This window comes from Cnephaeus nilssonii (genome assembly GCF_951640355.1).
Source record: "Cnephaeus nilssonii genome assembly, chromosome: 19".
Taxonomy (NCBI): domain Eukaryota; kingdom Metazoa; phylum Chordata; class Mammalia; order Chiroptera; family Vespertilionidae; genus Cnephaeus; species Cnephaeus nilssonii.
The window spans coordinates 21,897,430-21,920,352 of NC_137090.1; the positions used below are offsets into that span (position 1 = coordinate 21,897,430).

Here is a 22,923-nt window from a genome sequence, read left to right on the forward strand (position 1 = left end):
AGGTGTCCTTCCGGGAGCCACTTACAGAACACTGCGCTCCTGACAACTTTTTTGTATGAATTATTGCACCGAGGAGGGGTCCGTTCCACCGGGAACTCCCCTCTGCACAGGGTTTCCCATTCCTGGAAGCTTCCCCAGGGGCCGGCAATCAGAGAGCTAACTGAAGAAACAAGCAGTTAAAACAAGCACACACCCTCTCCCGCCAAAGAGGCTCCACACCAGCAGGTGCCAGTCGTGACCAAGTCCGGCGAGGAGTGCGGTGCCACGTTACCTGTTCCGGATCCCACCACGTCCCGGCCGGGCGACTCGGCCATGGCGTCGGCGAGCCGCTCCCGCAGGCCCTCCTCGGTGTGCTCCATGGAGGACATGTGCCGCAGCCCGAAGCCCTCGGGCCAGCTCCCGCACACCTCCAGCAGGGTCACGCTCCGGTCAAAGGAACCTGCAGCACACGGGACACGGCGCGCTGAGTCCATGCTGTCAGAGCCCCTTTTTGTCTCCCCACCACCAACTCCCCGCCCGTCCAGGGGCCAGTCAGCTCTTCTCCAGGACAGACGAAGGAGAGAACACTACAAACCACGAACGTGGGCCCTGGAGGGGTAGCTCGGTTGATGAGAGCATCGACCTGATACGTCAAGGTCACAGGTTCGATCCCCAGTCAGCGCCCATACAAGAATCAACCAATGAATGCATCAATAAGTGGAACAATGAGTCAATGCTTCTCTCTCAAAATTGATGAAAACACACACACACACACACACACACACACACACACACACACACACACCATGAATGTGTAGGATAGAAAGCAGCAGCTATGCCACTGGGTCAACGTGTAGACCTCCAGGAAATGAACTCTGTGATATCACTGGGTGAGTGGTTTTTCAGCTGTTTTCTGAGCAGCGACAGGTCCCTCTGAAGTCTCCAGGGATGGCTTCAGGGACTAGGGGGCCCCACAGATTGGCCCTGATCGCTGGCCAGGCCTAGGGACCAGGTCAAGGGCAGCGAACCTCCTTCCCAGGTTCAACCAAAACACCTCTATTTGTCTCTGTTTGATACAATACAGCTTCCCTTAAGATTCATTTGAAACAGGGGTTATAAAGCTTAAACTTAAACTTTCTAAACCACTGTATCCCTTACCACACCTCCTCATTTTACATTTGAACTTCAGAGAAGTTACGGTCCCAAATCCAACAGCACGTTTGTGGCTGACCTGGTTCAAGAACCCAGATCTGTTATTACCATGTAGTAACTACATACGGTGCCAGGTGGGTCCCGGGAATATCAGGGGGAACACTGGGTAAAGGATATGATGGTCTTTACCACATGAGAGAAACAGAAGCAGAGAAATAGAAGCCTGGAACAGACGGACGGATTTCAGAGGGAAGATGAGGGTGGGATGTGGGGTGGGGAGTGATTAACTGGGGAACTTATGGAACTTACACGCATATACGCACAGCCCATGGACACAGTGCAGTAATGAAGCCCGGAGGGGCGGGGGCGGGGTGGAAGGGGTCAGTGGGAAAAACAAACAAACAAAGGAGACATCTGTAATACTTTCAACAATAAGGATAAATTAAAATAAAGATATCCTATATAGTAAAAGCCTAATATGCAAATTGACTGAATGGCAGAACAACCGGTGGAATGACCGGTCGCTATGATGTGCACTGACCACCAGGGGGCAAACGCTCAGTGCAGGAGCTGCCCCCAGCCCACAGGCCCCAGGCCAGCCAGGGCGGGTGCCAGCGGGCCCCGCCCCCCCGATTGCCCTGCCGGTCACCCTGCAGAGGGAGGGTGGCGGGCAGCAGGGCCAGTGAGTGGCGGGCAGCAGGGCCAGTGAGCATACGGTGCCAGGCTGGCCAAGGTGGGTGCCAGCGGGGGCCCCACAGATCGGCCCTGATCACCGGCCAGGCCTAGGGACCCTACCTGTGCATGAATTTTGTGCACCGGGCCTCTAGTAAATAAATAAATAAAAATAAAGTATCTGATTGTCTAATCACGATGCTGTGTACCTGACACTAGTACAAAATACTACTGAATGTAAACTGTAATTGAGAAATATAAATAAAAGAACTGAGATCTCTGATGCTCGGAGAACTCATTCTGCTCCATGGCCATCGCCTCCCAGCCGCCAAAGGCCGAGCACACCTGGGGCCCCATTTGGGGGAAGCCAGCAAGAGTTGGGTGACAGCACCTTCAGCAAAGATCTCCCCTTAATCTGAAGCTGCTCCCACATTCCAAAACGTACACGGTGCTCTGCCGCGTGCCAGGGTCAGCTTTTACACGCACGCTCACTTCAAAGTCCCCATTTAAATTATTCTGCTTTATTATACGGCAAGTCTTCTGTGAAAGCTTATTTCATCCACTCTCTCTTGGAAAGAGATTACAGTCCTGCTCTGTTGCTTTAAGCACATGCCATTTCCCCAGCGATTAGGTAACTGAATCCACGGCATTTATTGGGCTCGGTTCCTGCCAGCACCGGGAAGATGGGGGAAAAATGCAAATGCCAATGTTCCCCCGAGTTGAAAGTACACGCAACGCACACTCTTTATCAGGCCTTGCTGCTCCTCTTTGATCAGCCGTCAGAAACTATCTCCCCGCGGCAGCCAGGACTGGGCAGCGTCAGCGCACACTCCCTGCCAATGACAGGTGGTAATAGAGAGGGTGCGAGCCCTGGCCCCGGCAGGCGGCCCTGCCTCTGATAATGGCCGCAGCATTGAGGTGATAACCGTTCGTAAACACCCCGACAGCCAGTGACTCCATACATCAGCAAAGAGGGCCAGATAGTCCAGCGCCCTCCTGCCCAGACGAAGGCCCCGGCCAGCCCGCTGGGATTTGTATGTGTGGCAGGGGTCACCACTGGCTCCTGAATGTCATCAGCCGCCTGGGCTTTGATTTATCTCTTGCCTAATTGTAGGGGAGATGCCTGGTGCTGGGGGAGCTGGGAGCGTCTGTGAATGCGTCTCCCCAAGAAGAGACCCACCTGGGGAGCGGGGTCCCCGGGACTAGCTTCCCAGGTAGGACCCCCGAGTGAGGAGTTGCCCTGTAGCACCTTCTCTGACCATCAAGTAGGGTCAGGACATGGGTCTGGGAGTGAGGCGCCAGGAGGTGGGGGTGGGGTGCTCTGAGTGACAGCCCTCCAAGGGCCCGCCCTAGGCCCAGCCCACAGCCAATGCTCAGCCAGCATAGCAACAACCCAGCGGTGCCCGGTGCCCAAGGACACACAGGGACTGACGACAGACGTTTTCCCTTCCATGACCCACTCACTGAGCGGAGTGAGGCAAGTCCCTCCATCTCCTTTTCCCAGCTCTGAAGTGGAGCTAATAACTCCTTGTCTCCAAGGAGGGCAGAGGTTAAGCAAGGCTCCTGCCAGGAGTCGATGCTCTCTGCCACTGCCCCACTCCTAGTTGACAAGTTCAAGATCTGAAGCATCGCTGTTTCTCTGAAGGGTCTGCCTGGGAAATCGTGCCTCGGGATTTCCAGAGCGGGGATTAACAATGAGATGTGGGCGCGCCTCCTCCCCGACAGCCAGGCCTGAGGCGATGGCTTTCCTATGGACAGAGACGTCCCAGAGCCCAGGGCAGGGAGGGGATGGCCTTTCCCCCCTCGATTCACAGCGCAGGTGCCTGCTTCCTGGGAGGCGCTCGGCCAGGGTTGGGGCGCCCTGTGCCGAGAGGGCGGGGAGGGTAAGCTGACAGCAGGGCCAAGAAGAACATCAGAAGCCCAAGCGCAAGCAAACAGGAAACTCCAGCAAGAGCTCTAGCACGAGGGGCTCAGGTGAGAGGGTGGGTTCAGGTGGTGACGGCCAGAGGAGTCTGCAAGGTTTTAAGAGACAACGCCACGGCCCGCAGGAGAGAAGGATCGTGAGCTGGTGGAGATGGAAAGGGGCCTGGACTTACGGGCGGGCTCTCACCCACATTAGCTGCGTGGCTCTGGCCAAGTTCTTCACCCTTCGGAGCCTCCGATTCCTCACCCATAAAACCAGCACAACAACCCAGTCCTGTAGGGCTGTCGTGGGGATTGCATTAGGGGAAGTGCCCGCACATGGTGAGGGCTCTGCACGCCCTGGTGAGCTCGCGTACGCGTGGGTCATAACAGGTGTGAACGACTTGATGCCACTTGACGCATCGTCATCCACTTTCACGATCACAATGACCCTGAGAGGTCAGGCAGGCACCACCCCGGTCTCTGAAGCCCAGAGTGATGGGTGGCAAGCTCCGCGTCCCCTGCCCCCCTCCCCCGTGGGAGATCCGGAACACAGGCTCCTCCTCCGCAGCCTGGAGCGCCTACCTGCTTCCCTCAGCTGCACCCGCGGGGAGAACTGGTGGGCGGGGAAGCACCTGTCCCTCCTCACTTGTTCTGGGAACGCTGGGCCCGTCAACCAACGCCTGTTAAAAAGCCCTCCCCCTTCCACCGGCCCACGATCCTTGGAGGATCATGGCAACGTGGATGAGTCCTGTCGGGCGGACGACGCACGGGAGAAAGAACACTGAGAGAAGGCCCGGTCTCTCTGGGCCTGGGCATGGACGGGAAGTTGTGGGTAGGAGGTTGGAGATACAATGTTCCACAAAGGGGCACTCGATCGTCTCTACCGTCCCGGGAAGCCACAGAGGGGATGCAATTAGTGGTCCTGCTTCCGTGCTGGGAGTCCCAGCAGAGGCCTGCAATGCCCCTTCCTTGATGTGCCTCCCACCCCTGCCAGTGCCAACGAGGACAGCAAAGGAGCTCACGGAGTCGGCCAGCCCTGGGGCGAGAGAAGGGCTGCAGGTGCGTGCCTGTCGGCGGGGGCTGGGGCCGGGAGTCCAGGCCCTTGGAGGGTGAGGCCACCTCCGAGCTCTCAGGCAACTGTGTGTCTCGCCAGTGCTGTCGGCACAGCTATCAGTCACCTGGCAGCCCAGGACGCTCCGTCAGGCGGGCCGGCCCTGTGAGTCCCATTACGGGGGGGAAGGGTCAGTTTCAAGGGGAGAAGGCACTTCACGCAGGCTGTTTGCGAAGCACAAAATACGCGAACTGAGAAGCGAAGATCTCTTGCTGAGGCCCCTGCTCTGCTGTTTACACAGCCCTCTCACGTTTATGATTTCGGTTAACTCGCACATTCATCAAATATTGATTAGCGTCCACTATGATATGCGTCAAGCACAGTACCGAGAGGTATGGAGACACAAAGGCAGCCAGGGAAACGATAACAATAAAGCTCATGGTCCTCTATGAACTCTGGGAAGCCGCAGTTATTGCCGTTTCCCAGATTTACGTTTTCCCGAGGCCGAGGGAGGTGAGGTCGCGCCAGGTCCCCGCTTCTGCGTGTAACAGTCTTTCCCCGCTGCCTCCTGGGAAGCCCTGCCCTCGCGGGCTGCCTCCCGCCCTGGGAAGCCCTGAGTGACTATCCCAGTTATGATGAGCACGCTTTCAGAAAGTCGGGTTGTACAAAAGGCTCTTTACCTTTTGGGGTGAAGCTGATGAACGCTATGAGCTTACCCCCAAAATGCGTGTTTGCGTACATAAAATTATGTAAGCAATTCTGGGGTGCATACGGACCCCTCTGAAGTCTATCCTTGGCTCCCAGGTTCACTAGATCAGCCCCCTGGCGTTAGTCCCATTCTGCCTTTATTAGGCTCATGGTCTGCTCTCTAGCCTAGAAGCTCCTTGCGGGCCACATCCCTCTTTGTACACCGTGCTTGCCCAGCCCGTGTGTGTCTATGGACTGATTCTGACCATCTGAGATACTGACAGGTACGTTAGGGTCAGTACCCATCGGGCGTGGTCCCAGAGCCAAAACCTCAGGGCCAGGACTGGGAAGAACGAGATGGAGCTGGGCAGAGAAAGGAGCGAAAATTAAATAGGAGGAAGGAAGGAGATGATACCCGAGCAGAAAACAATGTCACAACATCACGCTGCCGCACTTATTTGCGATCCGCGGTTCTGGGGACTGGGAGAACCCGGACAGTCTGCACAGAGAGCCAGTCTCGCACAGGTGAGCCTCGGGCATCCTGCTTCCTAGCGCGGCACCCTGCGTTGCCCTCTCCCCAGAGGAGAAATGGTTAGGTTATTGGGTTTCACACACCCACCGGAGGCACGCCGTGACAGCTGGCAGGCTGGCAGCTGCCGGGCTGCGAGGGGGCACGTGCTCTGCCTTTTGTATGCCGCCGTGGAGGGGCGCGGGAGCTCCGAGGATGGCGGTGGCAGGGGGGCGATGGGATGTTCCTCTGAGCTGATAGTGTCTAATCACACCCGGGCTATTTAGGGGACCGTGGCCCGGCCTCCGTTTTGCATTAATTAGGCTCGGCCCGGGGACTTGGAGTTGACAAGAACCTGTTGATCGAATTTCCAGCCACCAGGGAGGCCAGCAGCAAGAGCAACACTTGTAATTAAACCAGGCTATTCAAGAGGTGAGCCCTTCTAGGTGAGAGCTCACGGTAATAATGATGTCCACCCTGCCCGGCCAGTGTGGTTCAGTGGTTGAGCGTCGACCTATGAACCAGGACGTCAGGGTTTGATTCCCGGTCAGGGCCCATGCCCGAGTTGTAGGCTCGATCCCCAGTGGAGGCTGTGCAGGGGGCAGCCGATCCATGATTCTCTGTCATCATTGATGTTTCTATCTCTCGCTCCCTCTCCCTTCCTCTCTGAAATCAACAAAAAACATTTTTTTAAAATAACAATGCCCACACTAAGAACTGACCCCAGACGTGACGAAAGCAGCTGCTGGAGCACCTCCGCGCCTGCTCCCCAAACTGGCTCACCAGACGGGGCTAGAGCCCGGCGCCGTGGGGAGGGCTCCTTTCTCTACATGACAGGTTGGTTCGTCAAAGCACAGGCCGAGGAATGGGGTGTCCTTGGTTACCGGGTGTGGCTGCAGGCATATTCCACTACGTCAGCATGCACTATGTCACGACTAACAGGAAGTGGTTCACTGAGGGCGGGTGGGACACTATGAGGACCCCGCAGGTCCTTCTCGGTTCCTGAGGGTGGTTCTCGAGATGACCAGAGCCCCACGTGCACAGACCTGGGGCAGAGCAAAGGGACCCAGACCCTGGCAACCGCTTGTGACCTAGATCGCCTAACGCTCACCTAACCTGTGACGTTGTACCGCGGCTGTCCTCTGTTCATCCACGTGGCTCTGGGGTTTGGATTTCGGGGTGAGGTCATTTGGAAAGGATTTACTATTTTAGTTCGGAAGGAAGAGAAAGGAAAGGTACCGACAGAGAAGAAAATGCTGACGTTGGCAAGCCAGGAGATGCTGGTGACCCAGATGTGGCGACGTTGTGCACATCTGTTCTCACAGGCCCTCGTTGTTCATCAGAGGTCCAGGAACGGACAGCCGGGTGCGGCCGACACATCAAAGGCTCCTGAGCCAGGGAAGAGGAGCTCAGCAGTAATGGGGACACCAAGAATTTCCGTGCAATTTAACACAGAGTAGTCATTTGGACACCTTCCGCAACGCAGACTTTAAAGGCTAGAATGTAGATTTGTAAATCCAGGCATCTGTGTGGTAACTGGGATGCTCCCGTTAACTTTTCTGGTTATCCGGGTCTTAATTTCCCCACTTACCACATGGAGGAAAAACGGGTGACTCTCATTCAAGGAGTTCAATTACATAGTTTCAATGTAATTTACAATAATACATGAACAGGGTAACGGTGTATGTATCCTAGGGTAAAAATGTACCAAATTGCATTTCCTTATGAACCAAATAACATAGTCTATAAGAGTCTAAAACATTTTTAAAACATAATTAAAGGTACACGGTAAGCAAAAGACCTGGGTTCAAATGCCGTCCCCTGCTACTGTCTCATTAGATGACCTTGGGTAAGTCATTTAGCCTCTTTGGACCTTGGTTTTGTGACCTACTGTAGTGGGTTAAATGACGTCCCCCTAAAAGACATGTCCATCTCAGGATGTGACCTTATTTGTGAATAGGGTCTTTGCAGATGGAATTAAGGATCTCCAGATGAGAGCATCCTAGATTTAGGGTGAGTCCTACATCCAGTGACTGGTGTCCTCATGAGAGAAAGGAGGGGGCGATCCTGGACACAGAGGGAGGAGGCCCCGTGACGGCGGAGGCAGAGGTTGGACTATGCCGTGACCAGCGGGGGAACACCGGGAGCCACCAGTAGCCGGAAGAGGCATGAAGAATTCTCCCCTGGAGCCTGAGGAGGGAGCGTGACCTTGGCTGATGAAATCCTGGCCTCCAGAAATCCGAGGGGAGAAATTTCTGTTGTGTTGAGTCACCAAGTTTGTGGTACTTTGTTATGGCAGCCACAGGCAGCCACCTGACCTGTAAACCAGAGAGACAAGCATTTGCCTCCTAGGGCTGCGTGAGCCCCTGATAAGACGTCCACGAAAGAGTGCCCTGGAAAAGGCACAGGGTCACTCAAACACAGAGGACGCCCTGGGCTCCACGCGCTCCTCGTAGGGGACGTGGGATTCTGGAAAAGGACTAGAAAGTGAAGAAAGTGACCGGGGACACCTCTAGGCCAGATGACAAGCAGCTAGAGGAGCGACAATCAGCTCCTCGTCTGGGAACCCCATCCCCAGAGCTGAGTGGTTCTGTGTCATCTCACAGCAAGGGCCTTTGTGGGGAGGCACCTCATCTGAGGGGGCATGTGTCCCCCACTTCTCTGAGGACGCCTGCAGGGGGCACAGGAGAGCAGGGGGAGTGGCCTCTTAGCTCTGAGGTTGGGTCCCTTAAATCTCCTGAGCTTCCTACATAGGGCGGGGGTAGGACATCTCAGCTCCCTACATTCTTTAATGAAGACCCAGAGTCATACTCCACACAGGTAAGGATGACAGGAGGCGGGCTGCTGGTGACGGGACTGTGACTGGGATACACTATCTTAGGGCGATTTGGCGATGTGCCTTAGGAACATTTGAAAAGTGGGCTCACTCCTGACCTAGGAATGCCAGCCACTTCCAGCAATCTAGCCCAAGTAAGTAATCTAAGATGCCAGCAACCCTTCACCCACAGAGACGCTCGATGCCACTTTAACACAGCCTTACCATAAGGTGTTTGTTAAGTAAATTACCCTTCCGGCAGTGGAATATTATGTAGCCATGAAAAACGATGTTTATAACAGAGAAAATGTTTAGAGAGAACGTGAAACTAAAAAAGCAAAACAAAGTTGTGCAGTTAGCATCACCAAACCATGTACAGGAAACATAAAAACCATTTTAAACGACTCACGACCAAAGGTTATTAACGACGGTTGCCTCTGGGTAGTTGGGTTACAGGGGACTCTTCTGTTTACTCCTTTCTACGTGTTTCCTGAAACTTCTGTCATCAGCATAAAATAAACAAACGTTCGGAAAAAGCTGAGAGAGAAGGAGAACAAAGCCCCGTGGCAGACACCCTCATGCTGGGACCTGGACAGCAGGCCCCCGAGAAGCGTTTGCGGGGAGGGTCCGACTTCGCCGATTGCCTCTGGACAAGCCCTGCGCCTGCCTGCGCTGGGCCTGCAGCCTGACTCTTCCCCCAGTGGCCCCGGCCGGCTGCACGCAATGTTGACTCATCCCTGTGCACATCCGACTGACTTCCTCTTAAGCACGTCAGGAATGTGCACCAACTTGCGTGAAAAATGTCACAAACAGTCCCACCTCTCTACAGATTTCATACATCAGATCAGAAGGGGCCAGGGAGCAGCTGTGGAAGGAGTCGGTTTTTAAATCAAGTCCCTCTGCCTGTCACCTTTGTCCCTGCCCTGCCCTGCCCCCTCCCGGTCCTCCACTGCCCTTCGGTTAAACAGGACACAGTTTCCTAGGGGACACCTCTCACGACTGTCACGGAAGGTCTGAGCCCCTCACACACCATTAGGTCACTGAGCAGGGCCTGCCCCCTGGGAGCCCGAGAGATCGGTCGGCATTGCAGGTCCCGGTAGGAGAATGCCCACCGGCTCCACCTCAGACCTGGCCCGGAGGTGCCTCAACCAGGAGGGCCTCCCCAGCCAGGCCGACACTGGCATTTCCCAGACGGGATCCTGAGACCCGTTCCTCCTCGGCTGCAAGCCTGGTGCAGCCAAGATCACGCCCCGTCCACGTGGGAAGGCAACCGTCACTTTGCAGCGAGACTGCAGACCACGCAAACAGGCCCTCAGGATGCTCCGGCCTGCTTCTGGGGGTGGAGAATGCACACCGCACGTGGTTACAGGAGTCCCACGACAAGGCTCAGAATACACCGCAGGACAAGCCGTGTCCCCGGAGAAGCAGCGCCGCCTCGGATGGAAACACTTGATGGAACAGTGTCTCTCGAGACAAAAGCACGCACACAAACTGGGTTTCCCAGGACAGTGTCCAATTCCCGACAGTCTCTTCTCTGATCAGGTCAGATCCCAGGAAGGGCGAGAGAACTCCCATTTGATGAGCGTCCATTGGGTGCCGGGCACAGCCACTTTAAGCGCATTACCTCACGGACATCACCCCCAATAAGTCCATGAACTTGGGGCTGATAGCCATTCTATAGATCGAGCAACGGAGCCAGAGAGAAGTAACATCTTTGTTCAGATGACGCCACCAAGGGTATCGCCAGGATTCTGATTCTAGGTTCCTCTGGCTCCAAAGCCTGTACTCTCCCCGTTAAAATCCAGGCTGAATTGATTTTGAAAATACGGCCACAGTACCAGTAAGGGGGCTCCAGCTCAGTCTTCCTATCCCAGGATTAAGGTGGTTCTTGCTGTTGGGCTGTAAGAGGGTGGGTGGGGGGTAAAGGGGGTGACCACCCTGTGTTTGTCTTACAAGAGGTTTTGGTGCTCCACAAAAAAGCCGAATCGGAGGCTCTCCGCGGCGGCCTGCGCTCTGCTCCATGCCGTTGCTACTCAAAGCGAAGGCCCCGGACCCGTGGCACCTAGAAGCCCCTCAGGCCCCGCCCCAGAGGACACCTCAGAAGCTGCACTGGGTTCGGATCCCCGGGGATCTGAGTGCACACAAACCTGGACAGTGCCGCTGACGCTGCCCACCCTGGCCCGTCCCCCAGCATTTTCCAGCTCTTGGTCCCTTCGAGTACATCTGGCTCTAGCTACTCATTGAAAGACAAGGACAGTGACACGGGGGAGGGGACAGACGGGCTGGGACAGAGGCAGGAGCAGAGGAACCCTCGGTCTCGCCAGTCAGCTCCATTCCATCCAGCGGCCATTCAACTGCCTCTCCTTCCCTCCTCCCTCCTCCCCCCACAGTTCAACCCTCAAACCGCCCCCAGCCGCCAGTCCCCTGGCCTCTCCCCTCGGATCCAGCCTTGTGCTAAGTGCTAACACAAGTCCTAGGGCCTGGGGTTAACACTCTATTAAGCAAACAGAGTCCATACCTCCTGCTAACAGGCCAGGCGCCAACCGGGAGTACGGGGCACCGGGAGGCCTCGTCCGCAAACTGCGCAGGGCGGGCGGGACGCGGGATGTCCCTGCCCTTTCCCCTCCGGCCTGGCTGCCTATAGGAGAACATGGTCCCCCGCCGGGGAATCCTAGCGGGCCTTGTAAAATGGCCACTTCATTAGTGAGTGTGAAAATGCCCGAATAGCTGTCACTCCGGGGTCTCACCGTGCGCCACGGCTGGCGCCTGTGGGCAAAGCAACTCCTAGAACGAGCCTGGAGCCGGGGCCGGGACTCCCTCCGCTTGTACTCTGCTGGGGCCAATCAGGATGTTATTCATTTCCCTCGCGGAGAAGGAAGTTCAAAAAGGCCAGGGGCGCCTCCTCTACCCCGTCCCTGAGCAAGAAATGCCAACCCCTCCTACGAGGAGGAAGCAATATATTTTATGTCGGCTACACTCACGCAAGGAGCCAGTTTACAGAGCCGGCCAGAACAAGCGTGTGCGTGTGCGTGTGCGTGTGCGTGTGCGTGCGTGTGTGTGTGTGTGTGTGTGTGTGCGCGCGTGCGCGCAGAAACCTATCTTTTTATCTTTGGACCTAGGGTACATACTGGGTTAGAGGAAGATCGGGGGGTTGCGGGGGGGGGGGGGGGAGCCCAGGCGCCAAGGGGCCTCGCGGAGGGCCCGGAGACCTCCTGTTACTGTGTCAGACAGACGCGGGCCTGTCATCCAACCCTGAGTTAGGGCTAACAGCTGAACGAAAGAATTAAGTTCTCATCGTGCTTCATCTGAGTTTTAGAAATGCCTTTAGGGTTGAGAAGCTACTAGATATAGCTTTCTCATGTCCCTCAGACTGTGGGCATTAACCCTCTGGGCCTCCCCGTACAGCGAAGAGGCCTGGGTACAAGCGCTGTTCTCTTCCAATGTAGGAAGGGACGCTCCTGCTCTCAGATCCACAGGGGGTGGTGGTCCCTGTCACCGGGGGAGCCATCCCTCCTCTTTCTACCCCCCGCCCCCCGGGGTGTCTACCTTCAAGGCCCAGCAGCAGTAGTCACAAAACTGCTCCTGAGAATAGATGCATTCGGCCTATGGCATGAACTTCACTGCTGGAGGCACTGAGCAGCGTTAGGTCTTAGACATACAAACAAGTAGAGCCAGCTCCTGCCTGGACATCAACTAAAATGTCTTCTTGGTCTACACACAGTCCCTCTTCTACACTGGAAGAGTCCGCTTTCTAACAGGGGCTTTATTTTTTCTAATGTTGAATTACATTCAAGTCCACTATCCCCCAAAAAGGAGTGGGCAGTCAGGCTGTCTGCACCAGAGGCCGGGGAGGGTGCTCCGGTGCCGATGCTCGGCGAAGGGCGCCGGGCCAATGATCGGTCTAAATGCCCGCTTTCCCCTGGATTCCCGAATACTTAGCTGCTCAGCTGCTCTCCTCGGGATCAGTGAGTTAGCCTCTGTACCCCACACGTCGGAGGAGCCCCACCAGTGACAGTGGTTCCAGGACCTTAGGTAGAAGTCTGTGTGGGCTGCGGGGGGGGGGGGAGGGGGTGTGTGATTTGTGTCGTCAGAAAGAGCCCCCAGGTTATCATGGAACCACCTCGCGTCTGAAGCATCAGTCCCAGGTACTCTAGGGCGGAACTTGAACACCGGTTCTGGGAACGGGTTTGATCCTTCCCCGGGAACCCCTGCTCCAGAGCAGCACGACCTCCAATCCAGCCATGAGAACCCCGCCTGGAAAAGCACGTGACCGTCCTCCCACGATCCTGGTGGGATCCGCATAACCATGTGGTCCCTGTGGCAACCCAGCTGCTGTAGGGGCGAGCTGGCTGCCCTGGGAAACTGCTGACTCTTCCATCCTCCTTCCGTTTCCTCGGGGCGTCCTCCTCCCTCTCTGACCCCCCTCCCAAGGCCTTGCTTTGCTCCCTCTGCTCCTCGAATGTTGGTGCTTCGAAGGTTCTACCCTTAACCCTCTTCTCTAGTTTCTCTGTTCAATTTGCCCGGGTGAGGTCCCCCACACTCGTGGTCACAACTACCACCTACATGCCACTGACTCGCCAAACTGCACTTCTAACTCCCTTCCCTCCTGGCTCCAAATCCGTTTGTGTCAGACCACACGCCTTCCCTCGATGTTCCTCGGCACCTCGCACTCAACATGCCCAGAACCCACCCATTGCCCCACGTCCCCCAAACTGGCTCATCCTTCCCTGTCCCCTGCCTAAGTGAATGGCAACACTGGCTCCTCAGTGGCCCCAGCCAGACTCCTCAGCCCCACGCCCAGCTCACCGGGAAGTCCTGTGGATTTTACTTCCTACGCCTCTCTCCCTACTCTCCATAGGCACTGGGATTATTCTGACAATCTTTAAACTGGCCTTTCTGCCCCTTAACATAGCTTCCTGCCCTGTGGCTCAGTTGGTGGGAGCGTCATCCCGTACACCAGAAAGCTGTGGGTTCGGTTCCTGGTCAGAGCACATACCCAGGTTGTGGATTTGATCCCAGGTCCGGGCACATACAGGAGGCAACCAACTGATGTCTCTCTCTCTCTCTCTCTCTCTCTCTCTCTCTCTCTTTCTCTCTCTCTCTCTCTTCCTTCCCCCCTCTCTCAAATCAATAAAAACATATCCTCAGATGAGGATTTTAAAAAGTCATAATAAAACGAAAGAGAGAGAGAAGAGAGGGAACAAATTGAGGTTGTTTAACCTGCAGAAAAGAATGATACAGCTGCAAGTCCAGTATTCAAACATTTAATGAGCAATTTTGTGGAAAAGTAAATAGATGTGGTTTTTGTTTGTTTGTTTTGTGACAAACCAGGACACAGGGAGAGGGAGCTGCCACACTGCGGACCAACAAGACAAGAGGGGCCAACGACCCGACCAGCCACCGTCGGCAGCAGGCTCAAGCTCACACGCCTCCGTGCGGCCCCTGGAGTCACCTGGGCAGGGTGGCCCCTCGGTGGCACCCTCACTGCACCTGCACACCCTCTCACATGGTGTGGAGGGGACTGTGACTCTGTGGTGTGTTCTGATGTCTCCTCCTCAACTTAGCGCTCTGAGCATTTGGCCTTAGGAGTCTAAGAGAGGCAGTGGAGGAGATGGCTCAAGTCCCGGGCTTTAGGGTCCCTTTTTCTGTCACTTAATAGTTGCATCATGTTGAGCAAATTAGTTAGTTCTCCTGGTTCAGTTTATACATCTATGGAGTGGGAATAACACACAGCCTTCAGGCCGAAGCATACGTGCTCTGCATAGTGCCTGGCACACAGTGAACGCTTTACGGCACCCCCATTCCACCCACCCTCCCAATGACCCTGCGCAGTCCTCCCGTTTCCGAAAGAAGCTGAGGTGCAAAGAGACTTTGCATTAGGCCACCGCGCAGGACCCTGGGGCCGGGATTTCAGACGTCTCATCGCTTATTCCTTTCAGGCATTTGAAAAAAGTTTTGTCCCTGGTTTTTCAATCACGCTAAAGTGATCTGACAATAAAAGGAAGCACTCTCTTCCACGGGGGAATACAAATGTTCTTTGTGAATTACATCACCTCTTCCAGAGGAATTATCTTATCAATCAGGAGAGAAGCTCAGAGCTCACCGAGTCGGTCTAGCACCGTGCTCCCCACCCCGTCACTGGGCTCTACAGACCGAAGTCAGTCGCTTGGCCTCAGGGAGGATTGTGGCCCTACACACACCACGGTCACCTTCTCAACAACTGCCGAATGCGGAGAAGGCGCGCTGCTCAGGTGCATGACCAAGCCAACACCCTCGGCCTTGTAATTCACTGACCGCCACACCCCAGTGACTTTGACCTTCATTCCGGCAACTCACTCACCTGGATCTTGCAGTTGGCACTTGCAGTATTTTAAGCTAGAACTCCCACATTTTGATCATAAAACTTCCTATGTGTCTATTTCTCTCACTTCCTTATTCTTACCAAGGAAGCGCCTGGAGCCCTCCCTATCACCCCAACCCACTGGCTTCCTCCTGGTGACACCTTTTCACCATCCACCCCGGCGTTCAGGGCTCACAGGCCCAATAACCCCCTCCCTGCTCCTCCTGGTCTGCCCGCCACGCCTGCTTTGCCGGCCACATCCGGGATGAGCCATCCGACCATCTGAAACCTCCGTCCTACTCCTGGGCTGCTGAGCTGCACCGGAGAAAACCACACACTTCTGACACACTTAGCAGCCAGGCCTTCCCTGCTCCTCGGCCTTTCTCCCCCATTTGTTCCTCGTCAGCTCCCTCCTGCATTCCCCCTCGTCTCAAACGCCCCACACCTGTCACAACTCTCTCCCTCATTCTCAGCAGATGCCTGTCGACTAACTGCCTTTGGGATTTCCTTTTAGTTCTTTCTGTTAAAGATTCAGAAGTCCATGCATCTTAAAGTGACCTCAGTGTAGGAGTGACAAGCAGAGAACACAGCAGAGAGCCAGCCAGCCGTCAGGCAGCGCGGGAGGGAAGTCTCTTCAGACAGCAGCAAGCAGGATGGGGTGTCGGCCGGAACCAGAGAACAGTGCTTCCCGCCTGGAGTTTCCCAGTGAATACGTTCTGGGGAGTTTTTTTTTGTTTTTTTTTTAATTTTGCCCTTGTCACTTCCACTCTCCATCACAGAGCTGGTGCCGTGTGAGGCTGAGTGGCATCCGAAGGTGGAAGGAAAAGATGATTATAACGGCTGAGCGAGCCCCTGCCCCCGGCGATGGGTTATAATCCAGATTACCCTGTGCTGCCTCCAGATGAGAGGGGACAGAGCAGTAACCATTCCCGTGAGCTCTGCACGCAAGTGTGTGTGCTTGCTGCGCGTGCGTGTGTTTGCATGTGTGTGTGTGTGTTTGCATGTGTGTGTGTGCTTGTGTGTGTGTGTCTATTCCAGAGTCATCCCAGGAGCCAGAAAACACCTGTCCAAAGTGATAAACAAGCTGCTCCAGCGACGCCACATCTCTCTGCCACGGGTGCCAAGTCCCGGGCTGACCTGGCGCCACGCAGGTCCCGAGGCCCGCTTCCCCCACGCCCTTCCCTCTCGTTAGGCACAGTGAGCCTCTTTCCGTGCCTCCAGGGGACGGTGCTCCCTCTCCTCTCTGGGCCTCTCCATCTCCGCCTTAAGGCTCAGGCTTGGTGACATGAGCAGAACTTCTGGGCAGCCCTCCCTGCCTCCCCTAGGGTCGGTCAGGGCCCTGCAGTGTGCTCCGAGCTTCCCCGCCCCCCCCCGGAACCTACGTCATCACAGCACACTTCAGGGCACTGCTGGTCTGCCTGCTTCCACTTCTAGAATATGAGCCCCACAGGGCAGGGAGACCGTCTGTCTGGTTCTCTGTGGGATCCCACCTTTTCTAATGTCTCTGCGATGACCGGAGAGAATCAGGGGTTTTAGATTTGGGCAGAACGCGAATATCTATCGGTGCAGAGATGGAAGAAAGTCCTGGCGAAGGTGAGGCTGGGCCCAAGAGGGACTCTCTCTCGAGAGGAAGACCCAGGGTTGACGCTGTAGGTTCCACAGTGCAATGGCTCCAACTCAGCACAGGGTCTTGGAGGAAGAGGCCCACGTCTCTGATACAGTGGAAGCAATTGGAAGGAGGTTGGCCCTTTAAGACCAAGAGGATTTAACGTTAAAGGATGATGCAGGCAGGTAAACTCGGGTTCCTCTACGTAGCAAGGGTTCACGCGCTCCAGCTCCTACGAGACTCTCAGGCTCAGCTGCGGTGCTCCCTCGGGTTGGAGCTGGTGCTGGTCTGGCCTGCGCCCTCAGCCTGCTCTCCAGGCTCCTGCTCTCTGCTCTCATTACTGCCACTTGCCTTTCGTAGCCCACCCAGGACCTCCTTGCCAAGCAGACTTCATCTGACTAACGCTACCCAAGCCTGCATCTAGCCAGACCCCCGGTCCTTCTGGAATGAGCTGACTTCACTAACCTGGCACCAAACAAAGCCCCGGAAGAGAAAGCGGGGAGGGGAGGCAGGGCAAACGGAGAGGATGCCCCGTGGAGGCCGCAGAGCTGAACTGAGCAGAGAACTCTGCTACAGATCTGCTTTCCTGGTTCCGGGCATAATGCCCAACTGGCACTGCTCTCCGAGGAATTAAGCTGCTTTCGACTTAGACCGAGGATAATCACAAGTTCCCGGAGGATGGTACTGAGAAGGGGGCTGTCGGGAGAGCTCTCTGGTCACACTCAGACCTGGTGGAGGAGCGGCAGTGGGATGTAGGTCCTGGTGCCTCCAGCTGTTTGGCACAAACATGCCCTCCACCAGGACTTCCCAGCGGGGCTCCCCGGCAGAATCAGCCAGGGAGCTTTTCACATGTATGGAGGGCAAGTCCTGTCCCAGATCATAACCTGAGTTTCTGCGGCATAAGGCTGGGACCTGGGCACCGGCATCCTGACAAAGCTCCCAGGCACCTCGGAGGCACTCCCTGCTGCCTCACACCGGGACCGGGCCTCTGCCCCTGCCTGGGGCCCTGTGCCTGCCTTGGCCAACGTGCGGATCAAGGACCGTGGCAGAGCTGACGGGGGCAGGGCGAGCAGAGAGAGGGCCCCAAACCGTCCGGTTTGCTCAGTTAAAGTGGTGCCGACCCTCCACGAATCGACCCTCCCCAGGGCCGGGCATGCTAGGCAACTGGGATGAGGTGGCTAAGGAGAGGGTATCTTCTAGCCCAGGCGTCCTCAAACTACGGCCCACGGGCCACATGCGGGTGTTTTTGCCGTTTTGTTTTTTTACTTCAAAATAAGATATGTGCAGTGTGCATAGGAATTTGTTCATAGTTTTTTTTTAAACTATAGTCTGGCCCTCCAATGGTCTGAGGGACAGTGAACTGGCCCCCTGTTTAAAAAGTTTGAGGACCCCTGTTGTAGAGTGTGAAGGAATATTCTCATTTTCCTTTAAAAGAAGATCTCTTCATGCAGTGCCGGCATGGGAAATCTCTGGCCCCTGGCGGCATTTATTTCTGTAGTGGGGTGTCACCTCTGTGCCCCGTGCTGTAACAGGTGACCCACACTGGGCCTGCGGAGCGGACAACGGAGACCACGTTGAGGCCTGGCCATGCAAGCGACTGGCCCCGAGCGGACGGGGAATGGGGAAACTCATCAGGACGTCGACAATTCAATTGATAGAACCAATTCCTCGCCCACACCCTCACCGTCGGCACCCCCTTTCCCTTCGCTGTATCCTCCTGGGGAAACCACAACCCCGCTCAGTCCAGCTCTCTGCCCACTCCCCGTCCCCATGCAATTACTTGTAGCTATGAAAAAAGCGCGCCCTGCTAGCCAGTCTTGCTGTAAAATTTCTGACGACTACCTCCACGTGGGCCTTGAACGCTGCCCTCTAATCATATTTCCCCAGTCCGCTCGCTCTCCCGCTCTCCTAGGTGACGAATTCGTATTTGCTCCTCTAGCCTCAGACTTTCAATACTTCGCCACCATCCTCATGTTCAGCCGAGGCCTTATTACTTCCCCAAGTAAGCGGATGCCATGAGGAGGGAATTTAAAGTCCCACCGCTGCATCCGCCCTCCCACCTGATTCTGCGGGCAGGCCCTCTCCCTCCCCCCCACCGAGGTCAATCCGCCACCTATGCACCAGACCCCATACCCACATGTCATCATTGTTAGTACTTATTCCATTAAAAAAAAGAAGGGAGCTCTTGACCCTACATCCTCCTCTAGCTCCCACCCCATGTCTCTCCTTCCCTTAAGACTCCTAGAAAGAGGTGTCTAGACTGGCTGCCTAGAATTTCCTCCCTCTCTGCCTCCCTTTCTGTCTTTGAACCCAATCAGGGTGGTGCCCCCACCGCTGCCCTGAAGCTGCTCTTCCAGAGCGGGTGACCTTCACATTCCTGAACCCACAGCCATTTCTCAGTTATCATCCAACCTGACCTGTTGGCAGGCCAAGGGTGCATCTGACATAGCTGGCTCATCTCCTCCTGGGGCTTCCAGGGTACCCCCCTCACCTGGCCTCCCTCTCAGCTCTCGCGTTGCTACTTCTCATTTTCTTTTGCTGACGCTTTTACTCATCTCCTCAACCTCTAGGTGTTGAGAACTCCAAGGTTACATGCAAAGCCATGGTCTAGTCAAGAAGGGGTTAGTCAGTTTTCCCACTGCATTCTTACGGCCTGGGTCTGAAGTGCACAAGGGCCGGGGGCCCTCACTCACAGGACCAAAACCTTGTGTTCCTTGTCTTGTCAGGGGGCCCTGGGGACAGGAGGAGAGGTGGAGGGGGGGGGGGCGGGGGGAGCAGGTGGTAAACAGAGCCAGGGCCAGAGGCCGCTGTTAGAATCGGTATTCAGGCTGAGAGCTGCACAACGTGAGCGCCAGCCATCAGCTTCTACAACCTCCCCTGAAGGCCTTCCCAGGTCCCTCGCTGCCTCCCGAGTAGGCCGACTGAGCAATGAGTCCAAACGCACATGAGGAAATGGGGGAATCAGATGGGTTTCTCCAACTTTAAAAAAAATCAAGATGCTGAGCTTTGACTCGCTGAGAAATAGAGCAGAGAGAGGGATGTGACTGCCACGAAGGAGAGAAACAGGGTTCATTTTATCTGGTATCGCCCCCCCCCCCCCGCCCCTTGGTAAGGGCACTAGACAGGCTTCCCATTTGAGAATTGATAAGGATTTGCCTTGAGACACTGAAAAACAAACAAACAAACCACCAAAAACTTTTCTCAGCGTCACAGGGGAACACGTCCTCTTCCTGGGAAATGGGAAAGGCATTACTCAGGGTAAGGGCAGGAGGCCCTCCTCCCACACAGCCCCGCTCGGCCAGATCCCCCAGATCCCGTGGGGGGCGGCCGCCTCCTGCTCCTGGGACGGGCCTGCGCCTGACGCTCAGCTCCTAGGCCCTCCCTCCACTCGGCAAACAAAGCCAGAAAAACATCTGCTGCTCCCAACCCTCCACTCCCCCAAAGAAATGATTAAAAAGTTAAAGAAACACTTCCATATGGAAGAATCCTATCCCAACAGGTCACCACAAAGATACTTCAAACACAATAAAACAGGAAGAGCTAAAAAAAAAAAAAAAAAAAAAAAAAAAAAAAGGCAGCGAAGTTCACAGAACCCACACAATCTTTTACATAAAAAAAAAAAAGAAAAAAAAAAAGAGCCACCCTGGCTTACTCGGCCCAGAACGTTACACCGTTCAGAACACCATTTGGCAGCTAAGTGTGTCCTTAATCTGCTCAATTTGCTTATTATAGCAAAGGTTTGGAAGAATTTGAGAGTGGTGGCCAAAAATACTGCCATAATCTCTATCCCTAAAGTAAACTCAGAGAGTGAATTAACTTCTTCAACTGAAATATTTCAAAGCTGAACGCCACCGCCCCGCCCCGGCACCCCATCCCGAGACCAGCCACAGTCACCTCAAATCGAAACCACTCAAGTAGAATTCAAACATCGACCGGGCACCTAACGTGAGCCAGGCCCAGCACTGCCACCAGGACCCAAACGGAGGCGGGACGTTCCACCTGCCCGGGAGGGGCTCACAGCAGAGAAGGGCTGTCACTCCGAGGCCAGAGCTCCGACGGGAGGCCCCCGGGCAGCGAGGAGACACGGCACAGCGACGAGCACAGCGCTGGCGGCACGCAGGTCCTGCTGTAGCCGGGGGCACTGGGCGAGGCCCCCGCTGAGCCTCAGTTTCCCCACCGAGGAAATGGAGCGCTCTCCCTGGCAGGGCTGGTGTGAGGATGAACAGAAACACACAGTGGCACGCCCGCCACCCACTGTGGATGCCAGGGAGGCGTTTCCGTCTCTAAAGCCCCGAGAAATGCTGGAAGGCTTCGGCTACGAGCCCGGGGGATGCGCAAGGCCGGAGGGGAGGAGCTGGACCACGCAATGACCTCTAAGGAGGGAGAGCGAAAAAGAAAAAGAAAATGGGAAATACTCGTTTTCTTTGGAGCTTGACACAAACAGAGGCAGTTCGTACGGAGCCTGCGGGTCCCAGGCCCAGGGCAGCCTGCCGGGAGCCGGGCGGGAAGGGGACGGAGCGCTTTGCTCCGAGGAGGAGGCCTGGGCAGGCGCTGGGCAGGGCTGAGCCCCTCCAGGAGGCGGCAAGCGGACTTCTTTGCTCTCTCCCTTGGGCCTTAAATTGCTTCCTGAGGGGAGGACCTGGCTAATGGTTTATTTACAACAGGAAGAAGTCATTACCTTGGAGAACTCGGACTCCTATACCTCACCATTAGCCAGCAGCACAGCTCTCTCCACCAATAACCCCCGAAGATATATGAACCAGCAGCTGCCCCCGTGAAGGACACGGGCTGTAGCTCTGCTCCCCCCACCGCCCCCCCCCCACACACCAGAGTGAGGGGGTGTTAAACGCAGCCCAAGAGGGGAACCTGGCCAGCGATTCCAGGCTCTTTGAGGTGGGAAAGCGTCACGTTATGTTTTGGTTCTGCCGCTGCCTTTCTCGTGTGACGTTGGACCCTTTTGGGGAGCCCCTTGTCCGCTCTGGGCAAAAGGGCACGGCACACGCATGCCCCAAATCTAGCTGCCCCAGAAGAAGGCCCTCAGTAACACTACAGCAAACCGCAAACGGAGAGAGGAAAATCCTCGTGGGTGAGCGGAACGGAGCACTGTACAAAGCACTCGGGCCAGCAGTGTGGGCAGCCAGGCTTAGTGACACCCCGCCCCTCCGACTGGGAAAGCCAGGGTCCCTGTTAGGGAAGGACTGGCAAGGGGGTGGGCACAGGTGAGTGAGCTTTCTAGAAAGACCCACAGAGGACGAGCCGGAAGCTCTCTGTGGGGAGGAGGCTGACAAGGACCATGAGAAAGACGCCTAAGGGAATGCAGGCTGTCGGTTCTGATATTTAATATCCAAGGACTAAAGGCAGAAGAGGTGCAAAAAGCTTCATGGTATTTGTAGTTCGAATTAAAGTGTTCAAAGCCCCGTTAGAGAGAGCAGGGTAATGTATGCAATGACATCTGGGACTGCAATCAGCAAAGCGCTTTCAAGAGCTGCCAAAGCAAACAGCCAAATAACAAATCCACTTTACAGATCATCAATCTGGCCCTGGACTTGCCAAGGTAAATAGTACAAGGCTGAAGTTTGCTTTGCAAACCAGGGAGCTGGGAGTCTAGCGAGGCCTTGATCCCGAGCAGCACCGGTGGGGCAGGGCCTCCGGGGCCTCCCTCGTGTCAGGAGAGCCGACAGGCCCTACATCGGAGCAGAGAGTGCGGAGGAAGCCAGCAGGGCAGGCTCTCGGGGAACCTGGGCAGCCCCCTGCCACTGCTGAAGGCGCGGCCTGAAGGCAGCTGTCCATCTGGCAGGTGGCCACAGCTGCGAGGCGAGGCGGCGCCCACTCAGGTGCCCGCTCTCCAGCCCAGACTCTGGCCAGACTGAAGTTTATGGATCTCTAAGAAGAAAACCCGTCCAAACGCCATGAAATCCCAGTGCTAGAAAGGCAGAACTCAGCATCCAGAGGAGTGGTACCCTGAGCCAGGATGCTCTCCGGGACAGCAGGCGCGCGGGGACCCTACTCTCTGCTGCTTCTGAGCCCGCAGCAGCCCTGAAGGAGCCATGGCAAAGGGCTGTCCTGCCGCCCTGGCTCAGTCTCTCAAACGGGAAAAGGGGCCAGACCTCTGGGTCAGACCCAAGTAGACGCCAGCCTTACCAGCCCAGAAATATAGGCCATTTCTCTCCTCCACCCAAAACCGTCTTGACGCAAGATGCCTTAGTCC

At 55.8% G+C, this 22,923-nt stretch overlaps 1 protein-coding gene across 11 annotated transcripts in view; it reads right to left on the reverse strand.

Annotated features, from left to right (window-relative positions):
- The window catches only part of BCAS3 (BCAS3 microtubule associated cell migration factor), a 479,435-nt gene that overhangs the window by 22,846 nt on the left and 433,666 nt on the right, over window positions 1-22,923 (reverse strand). For all 11 annotated transcript variants that reach the window (XM_079796989.1, XM_079796987.1, XM_079796983.1 and 8 more), the window contains one exon: window positions 272-439. In XM_079796989.1, the coding sequence (XP_079653115.1) occupies window positions 272-439 (168 nt within the window). The remainder of the gene's footprint in view (window positions 1-271; window positions 440-22,923) is intronic.